At 48.4% G+C, this 9334-nt stretch overlaps 1 protein-coding gene across 1 annotated transcript; it reads right to left on the minus strand.

Annotated features, from left to right (window-relative positions):
• Positions 1-1693: 1693 nt before the first annotated feature.
• Positions 1694-8271, minus strand: MANBAL (mannosidase beta like). The gene is made up of 4 exons (XM_021527856.2): positions 8201-8271; positions 6695-6743; positions 4802-4996; positions 1694-2294 (listed from the first exon to the last, which is right to left on the minus strand). Exons 3-4 carry the CDS (start codon positions 4949-4951, stop codon positions 2187-2189), a joined length of 258 nt encoding a protein of 85 aa, XP_021383531.1. The 5' UTR covers positions 4952-4996; positions 6695-6743; positions 8201-8271; the 3' UTR covers positions 1694-2186.
• Positions 8272-9334: the final 1063 nt, after the last annotated feature.

A 9334-nucleotide genomic window follows, 5' to 3' on the forward strand; every position in this document is an offset into this window, starting at 1 on the left:
ATCTCTACGTACTCTAAGTTCAGCAAACAAGAGCATTCAAATAGGTATAAAGTTGTTAAGAACGAACTGGAGAATTTATCTTCATCCCTCTTCCCCTCAACAAAACCAAACCCAAACATCCATGATTTCTACTGAGCTATGAGTGAGACACCCTGCAAATAGCTGGATGTGGACATTGATGTAGTAGCTGCTATTTCAGGTACCAGCCACACAGTGCCCACTGCTAACTGGTTCTGAGCTGCAGAACTGACTCTGCATTTTGGATAATGTGTAAAGCATTAACCCCTTGCTTTAGGTAGCCTGCAGAAAGCTAGAATTTGCATAAATCCATTCTCATGTATTAAAGTGGAAAGAGTGATCTGCAGTACCTACTGAGGGCTTTTCTTTGCCCTGCAGATCAGAGACAGAGCACAGATCCATCATGGAAACTCATGGCACAACACTGTTCTTTGTTATTTGCATGGGAACTTTTTGTAATATTTCTTTGTACTGAGAACTTAAGCAACTTTAGAGTGCTTGTGTCTCCTATGCTTTGTTCTGTCCTCCTGGTACTGCCTTCATGTAGCTCAAAAAAAAATTAAAAGCAGAATTTAAAGCAGAACTCCAAACTGGATTTTAAGAAGTGCAACTTGATGCCAGCATTCTGGCTAAGGGCATCAGAGAGCCTGGAGCAGGGAAGTCAGAGTCACACTGGTATTGGGATCCATCTGTCACCCTCACAACAGCAAGAGTGAGCAGAGGACGTGGCTGCTCCCAGCACTGATGGTTTCTGTAAATGTGCTGTTCACCTGCTGTAAAGAACACACACCTGGGCTCACCAGGCATTTGTGACTCGAGGTTGGAGTCTGTGTATGCAAAGAGGATCACAGACTTGCAGCCCTGCCAGGGAGAACCCCTCCTTCAAAGCTGCTCTGAACCCTGGGTGCGCCTCAGAGAGCAGGTTCTCCTCCCCTTGACTCACTCCTGATCAAACAAACCAAGATGTGAGCTGGCAGCAGGAAGCTCGAGCTGCTCGACAGAGACTCCGTGGCTACGTCACCACCTATCTCCTCCAGTCCTGTCTAGCCATATTTAAATCCAATCCTGGATTGTCCCTGGGCCTAAAGGAACACAGAGTGTCTCCTGCCATACAGTCAGGGTACACAGCTGGCCTGTCACCCCTTGCATCTTAAAATACCACATCTCCTCAGGCTGAGAACATATTCACCCTCAGGAAGAACTCGGCCAGAGGAGATGGAGCAGACTGTGGCAGGAAGGCTGGGAGGGATTTGCAAGTGCAATGATCCCCAGCTGTGCTGAAAGAGGGCCCTTGGTCAGAGCTCAGGCAGCTGGCAGCAGGATTTATCCATGGCACAGTGAGGCAGGACACCATCCCCAGACTCCCACCTCAGCAGCTCTTCTCCAGCACGCAGTGCCTGGTCTTCCCAAGCTTCCAAGAACAACTCCCATAGCACAGGCATTAAATTCTGCACCTTCCAGAGTCAAATTATTTCCTAATTCTTGTAGTCACTGCAAACCCCACCACAGCCTCAGTTCCCTCAAATGTACCTGCTTTCAAAGGTGGGAACAGAGAGGAAGAGTGCATGGGTGGGGAACAAGAGGCAGTGACGCTGGGGAAATGAAAGCTTTCATCTCCACTAGTCTGGAATCTGGTGAGTTATTACCTAAAGAATTAAAGAATATGACAAAGGCATTATGATTAAGCCATAAAATGCAGCTATGTATTTCAGACTAGATGACAACAGAGATGAATACAAAGCTGTGTAGTGTGGCATTCTTGATCCATTTGATCCCTCTGCCTTCAAAAAACACAACACAAACCGGTATCCAAAGTAGCAAACTCATGCTCCACTTTCCACAGGGACTTCATTAGAAATCCCAGCCAGCACAGAGGAGCCAGGCCAACAGCCCTCTCCACCCACAGAACTGGAAGAAGTCACTTTAATGGTGACTGACACGTTAATCAAGTTAAATGAAGTCTTGGATATATGAAGTTCTCTTTGCTTGTAAGAAATCTATGGCCAAAACCCCAACCTTTCCACTCTTCTAAGTTTCTTTTCTCTTGCCCCTGAAAAGTAAAAGATAGCAATGCCAGAAAACCATTAACATAGTTGCTTTGATGTTGTCTCTGAGGAAGCAGGATTATAGGTGGTTATTTGGTCTTTGGGGGCTCAGCAGTCACATCTCTATCGTTTCTTTTTGGTTTCCTTCTTAGGTTTCTTGCTTATCTGTGGAGCAGCTGCCTTTGGCTTCTTCACCGTCTCTGAATTCTTAGGCTCAAAACTGTCCGAGTCCTACAAGAATCAATTAAGAAACAGTCAGTAACTATTTTTTTACCATTTGCTAACAGGTTGCTTTGGGGATTCAAGTATAAACCAGAGGAAACAAGTGCTGGGTATCTCTGTTGGAACACATTGATGTCAAACTGAGGCCACATTTAATGAGACTTCAGCAGCATCATCTCTGTTCCTTCTGCATGTGCTTTTTGATGAGTGTGAGTTTCTGCACAGAAACAGCTTGTTACCAGAGATGCCATGAAAAGCTTAAATATCTGAAACAGGCTTTGGAGAAGGAAAACTTTGAAGGCAAGAAGAAAATCAACACTAAATGAAAACTATTTGAATTAGGAAAAGATAACATATAATCATCAGGATGCATGGGAATAGTCAGCAGGCACTTCTGCCAAACATTAATCACTATCATGTGCAAGACAAAAAAATATTCCCCAAAGTAGCAGTAAGAATATAAAGTTCAGAGGTTCTAAAATCCGAGGAGGGAATTGCAGGCAAAGCTTTCTTCATCTGGACTAACAAAATACTGAGATGTGATGCTTGTTTCCTGCAGAGAAGATGAGAGATAATATTGCAGCCATGGGAAATAAAATCTAGTTATCTTGTGAAAACACAAGGGAACAGCGCCAGTCTCCTCTGAGAAAGCACACACATGCAGATTGCCTCCTTTCATTAAATGCATTTGAGTATAAATATTGCTTTAGCATCTTGGGTTCTCTCAGCCTGAGTGTGCCAACTGGAAAAGGATACACAAAAAATGGCTGAGCGAGACGTGCGAGTTCCAAGCTTCCAAGCCAGAACTCCAGATAATGGAGGGGGAGGCAGCATCTGACAGTGTCCTTTTAATCAAAGAGCTTGCTTCAAAGTCTCTCAAGTTACTGGGCTGTTACATCTCACATCTGTGTGGCTTTCCAAGGAAGGAGACTTGGCTGGCTTTCCACAGGCTGTGCTCAGTGCACAGGGAGCTGGTTATTACTCAGGGATGCAGAATGCTGCTGCCATAACGTGAACACTGCTGCCTTCTAATGTCCAAACCAAGGCAGACTTCAAAGTTTGAGGCTCCGGACAGCAAAGTTCCCCAATACCCTACTCAGATTCAAGCATCATTCTAAGGATCTGGAGGGGTAGCCTGTGGTGTTTATGGTCTTGTAAACAAGTCATATGGACAGCACATCAAGAGGACAGTTTATATATGGAGAAAATAAAAACTAGAGTATGCAAATGTCAAGGCATACTACAAAAGTGAATAGTAAAAGGTCCTTGAGTCATATGATTTTAACTGGGGGCTGGTCTCCAGTTTCCCACTCCAGACCAAGGCTCTCACTCTTTTCAACTTTCAAGAATGGGGTTACCTGATATTTCTCAAAAATTTGCTGGGGAAATGATGGACTCTGACAGACAGGCACTGGTGATGGCAGAGTAACAGTGCAAAGGTTGGATTCAATGATCTTGGAAGTCTTTTCCAGCCTGAATGATTCTAAGATTCTAAGACCTGCAATGGCACTGCATGGTGTCCAGCAACTGCCTGTTTATCTCCCTGCTGAGAGCTGCAGCTCATGTGGCAGGACAAGCAGGAGGGAGCATGACCCATGGCAGGACAGCATCACATCATACCAGCAGTTAAAGGTGGAAAAACTGAGTCATGAACTCTATCCTTCACTCTGTGCCTCATCCTGAGGCATTCCCTTCCCTCCAAGAGGTTGAAAATTTCCAGGCTTCTTCAGCACAGGAGGGAGCAAACATAGAAATAAATAGTCTGAAAACAGAACTCTCCATGCTGAGTTGTTACTGATAATATAACATCAACATCTGTATCAAAGCACCAAACTTGTAGCCTGATCACCTTGCAGCACTGAAATACCTGTCCCCAGCACCAAAGCCATTTTTCTCTTTAATGAAAAAAGCCAGGCAGATGCAGAACATCCCTCAGTCTAGAGAAACACCTCACCTCAGCCTTTCCCTTTCAACTTCTGTGCCAACTCCATCAAAGAACCCTTGGGCACTGGATGGGAAAGCAGTCCTGAAAACTGCTTTCCTCACCTTTAGGATATACTAGAAATTCCACCTGCATCTTGGTTCCAAAAATCACACACAAACTCAAGCCCAGAGTCATCTCCTGAAGGCAGGTCCTGCAAAGGGGATGTCCTGCCTGGCAATTAATGAAGCAAATCAGCAGCAGGATGACAATATGAGCTGGCACAAAGCCTTCTCTTGCAGCCAGGAACTGCACATGCATTTAGCACCTTGTCAGTGCTTCAGGTTGCTTTTTTCACTGATATTAAGAGAGATCATGGCTCAGATATTTGTTCCTGACTTTCCTATCTGCTGGTAAATCACAAGACAGAAGATGGAGGTAGGAAAGCCAGAGGGAAGGAAGGAGAACGAACAGTGAAACTGTCCTCAATCCCAGGGGCAGCTGTGTCTCCATTAGCTACTCAACAGTCCCTCCCCTCCCCTCCTGTATTCTCTGACTCTGCCCATTTGTATCAATATCAAAGAGCACTACTTACTGTCTTGTGGGACTTGGACACGGGCAGGATGATGGCAAGCACACAGATCAGCTGGAAAATGGCTCCAAAGAAGAGTCCATAGCGTAGAACATTCTCCATGAACGTGGGCTCAGGGATCTCAGGTGGGGAGAAATCCAACTCTGCAGCCATTGTCAGTGCACCCTTCTCCTCTACTGCTCTCAAGAAAACTGGTTACTGCAAGGGGGAAAATACAGAGCAATTTTTTGCATCATCCTTTCTGGCATTCACTTTGTTATCCACAAATGATAGACTCCTTCATGGAGTTTTGAAGATACTCTTGATCTACTTGAACAATACTAAAAAGGAAAAGGAAAGTTGTGTTTAATTTGTGTGTTTGTCTTTTGTCACCTACCTACAAAAACAGCCCTCAACTGCTGGTATTAGGCCATTTGTGGGTGAAGAGCAGATGAACAAAATATGAACCATGTTCATGAAACAATAAGGGAAAAGCTTAATAAGCAAGAATATGTTTCTTCCTGAACTTGATCACACATGCAAGGTGATTACTACTTATTTTTACTTATATTGTCCATGTGGTCACAGCCTTGTTGTTTTAGATGCTGTACAAACCCAACTACTTAAACCACACAGAAGCAGACTGCTGAAGGCAGAGGAACGAGTTATGTGTATAAATTTAAGTGTGGCTTTAGTAGCTGGTTACACTAAACCCCATATAACTTAAAGAACAGTCTAACAGGTAGTTTGTGGCAGAGTTAAATATTGATCTCCTGGGTCCCAAGCTTCTCAGCCATGAGACCATCCTTCCTTCCTCCCTTTATCTTTTGCTAATGGAGTTGTCAATTTGCTCTATGAATGAGAAATGGCTTTTTACAACAAGGGAGAGCTCTTCTGCCAGAATTGCTAGAGTATGCCTCAAGAAGTCCCCAGAGGGAAATCCAATTAGTCTGAGATGCCATCACACTCAGCTGTGATTAGTGCCCCACTCGGTTTTCCTGACCTGGATGATCCCAGTGCTGATTCCCTGGATCAGCACTGCTCACTGATAGTTACAATTCTCTGTACCACTAAACCTCGGGTGTGACTGAGTTTGTAGGCTGAGTTTGCCTCCTAGGAATGATCCCCAAAGCAGGAGCTATCTCTGCATTTCTCAGGCTGGGAGGAGATTGTTACAATCTGCAGATGTGGCCCAGTCCAGAAGGATGGTGAACGTGGCATGCAATTCCAGAGAAGTTATAGTTGATAAATTTGAGAATCAACTCAATGCCATTGCAGAAGAGGCAACTATCACTTCATGACACACTAAAGGGAGAGGTATATGAATTACAAAAAATAATTATTTGGTTTTCATTCAGCTGAAATACAGAATGTTATTTTGAATTTTAAGACAGAAGAACACTTCCAACTGCACAGACTGCCAGCCACTGGAAAAGAGACTGTGGAATCCCTGCTACTGGTGATTCAAAAGAGCAGATCAGATCAGCACTGGCCTGGGATGGGTGTGGGTATATAGAATTCTGCCTTTGAACCAGGAGATAAGAACAGGTGACCTCTCGAGGTCCTGTCCAGGTCTGTACTTCAGTGAAAGAAATTGTTTCAAATTCTGATTCAAGCTCAGTCAGCAAGGGCTGTGTGGGACTTGTACATGAAGCCAGGACACACACTGACCCAGCCAGGCTCAGCCAGTCCCAAAGGCTGCTCAGTGCTCTGAACAAAGCCTGCACGCATGTGCCTCATCCCAATTGCTTTTGCCTTTTAAATCACCTCTCCCAACCCATTAAGGCAGCATTTCCTAAGCAAGAAACAGAATCACCTCTGAGTTGCATTTATCTCATCTGGATATCTCTGGGAAACATTATTGCTGCCTGCCCTGTTCTCAAACACAGCAGGAAGGGAAGTTCCTTCATTCCTCACCTGGAGTTTTCTCAGGACAAACTCCTGCTGATAATCCTGATTCACACACCTGAAACACAACACAGAGATAAACAGGAAAAGGAAACAGATACAATGAAAACAAAAAATAGTCTCTGTCCTCATCTTCTACAACTCTCCCCCTCCTTTCCCCTTTTCTAGCTCACCTCCCCTGAGGGCATCAGTAGTTCTCTAACAAATCCAGGTGTCATGACCAACACCAAGAACTTTCTTGCAGGCTGGCAGCAGCTGCCACCACCATCTGAAGCAGTATTCCCATGAAACATGGTCAGAAGAAACCTGGCATTGTGCTCCAACTAATTGCAGCAGTGTCCTTGCTTGCTCAGGCAGCCCACGCTCACACCATTGATTTTCCTGCCATCACTGGAGCCCAGCTCGGTGCAAAATTCCTCAGTTTTAAAAATCTCCAGTGGTTCACACAATGCCCAAAGCCTCTGCCTTGCACCTAAACCAACAGCTCCCTGGATGGTGGAGCCTTCCTCCCTGTTCCCAAGAAATTCAGTTTCACCACTTATTCCTCAGATAACATCTCTTCTTCTCCACAGGCTGTCAACTGCCATTCTCCTCAGACCACCTCACCATGGCCACACTTAGAGCAGTTCTTCTTAACTTGCATTTAATGATCAATATTCCTATGTGAGATGCTGAGAGGAAGCTGCCCTTGCCCCCTGCAGTTTATTGATGATCTCTGATACCCAGTGAATGAGCTGGAGGAGTGGGAAGAGCCTTCCTCTCCCCAGAACCAGCCAGGGGCTCCTCGGGGCTGCAGCTCCTGCTCTGCCCAGTGACAGCCCCAGAGAGGATGTGGCTGCTCCCCATGGCTCAGGACCACCCCTGTGGTAAATAACCAACATATTTCCAGGGTCAGGGCCGTGCACCAGCCAGGAGACACTCCAGCCTTTCTCCTTGCTCCTCTTGCTGCACTGTGCTTCCCAGCTGATATCCTCAACACCTGGCACTGCATAAATAACTGGCAGAGGACAAAGCCACGGGAACAGCTCAAGTAATATATATTAGCTTCTCCTTGGGGTGGAAATAAAGTACAATGAAAGAATTCCGTCAAAGAACGAGGCAAAAAAAAAGCTCAAGTCGGAATTTTTAACTGTCTCAGCAGGTGTCGGGAGGGAGCGTGGGCAATTTGTGCCGGCTGTTCCTATCCACAGCGCTGAATGCACGGCCGAGGAGCCCAGCGGAGGGACAAGGGCCCGGGGGCTGGCAGCCGTGCCCGGGCTGCGGCAGGAGCACCGTGCAGCCCAGGGCGAGGACACGGCATCCTCCATCCCTGCATCCCTGCATCCCTCCATCCCTGCATCCCTGCATCCCTGCATCCCTGCATCCCTCCTCCCCCCATCCCTCCCGGGCCCGCCCCCGCGGTGCCGCCCGGCCTCGGCAGGACCAGCGAGCCCCCCGGCTGTGCAGTCGCCTCCCGGGGCGATGCTGAAGCTCCCGCTGCCCCTGGCCCGCAGAGCCCGGCCCGGCCCCGCTCACCGCCCGCTCCGCTCCGCTCCCGCCCGCGCCGCCCCGGAACGGGTCCCGCCCGCCGGGAGCGCTTCCGGGCCGGGCCGGCCGCCGCCCGCTGCCGGCAGCCGGCCGGGACAGCCCAGCGGGCAACCGGCTGGGCAACCGGCCAGCACTGCCCCGGCAACCATCCCGGCAACCATCCCAGAAACCATCCTTGGCAAAAGCCCCAGCAACCATCCCAGCAACCATCCCTAGCAACCGGCTGGGCAACCATCCAGCACTGCCCCGGCAACCATCCCGGCAACTATCCCTAGCAACCGACTGGGCAACCATCCAGCATCTGCTCCTGGCAACCATCCCACCAGCCATCCCAACAAGAGACCATGGCAACCATCCTAGCAACTGCCCCGGCAACCATCCCAGCAACAATCCCTAGCAGCCATCCCAACAACCATCCCTAGCAACCGCCCCAGCAACCATCCCAGTATCTGCCCCTGGCAACCATCCCAGCAAATGACCGTGGCAAACATCCTAGCAACTGCCTTGGCAACCAACCGTGGCAACCGACTAGGCAACCTTCCCAGCGACCATCCTAGCAACCGTCCTTGATAACCATCCCAGCAGCCATCCCTAGCAATCGTCCTTGGCAACAGCCCCAGCAACCATCCCTAGTAACAGCCCCTAGCATCCCTAGCAACTGCTCCAGCAACTGTCCCTAGCAACCATCCCAACAACCATCCCAGCATGTGCCCCTGGCAACAGCAGATAGGAATAGTCTCTAACAACCGTCCCCTGCAAATGCCTCTGGAATTGACCCTAGTAACATCACCTAGCAACAGCTCCTAGCAACAGCCCCTAGCAGCAGCCCCTGGCAACAGCCCCATCAACAGCCCCTAACAACAGCCCCATCAACAGCCCCATCAACAGCCCCTAACAACAGCCCCATCAACAGCCCCTAGCATCAGCCCCTGGCAACAGCCCCATCAACAGCCCCTAACAACAGCCCCATCAACAGCCCCTAGCATCAGCCCCTTGCAGCAGCCCCATCAACAGCCCCATCAACAGCCCCTAGCAGCAGCCCCTGGCAGCCACCCTTTGCAGCCACCCCCAGCCCTGGGCACTGCGTTGCTCAGGGCAGCCTAAGGGCAGTCTGTGGCCTGG

The sequence above is a fragment of the Lonchura striata genome, chromosome 17, assembly GCF_046129695.1.
Source record: "Lonchura striata isolate bLonStr1 chromosome 17, bLonStr1.mat, whole genome shotgun sequence".
NCBI classification, from domain to species: domain Eukaryota; kingdom Metazoa; phylum Chordata; class Aves; order Passeriformes; family Estrildidae; genus Lonchura; species Lonchura striata.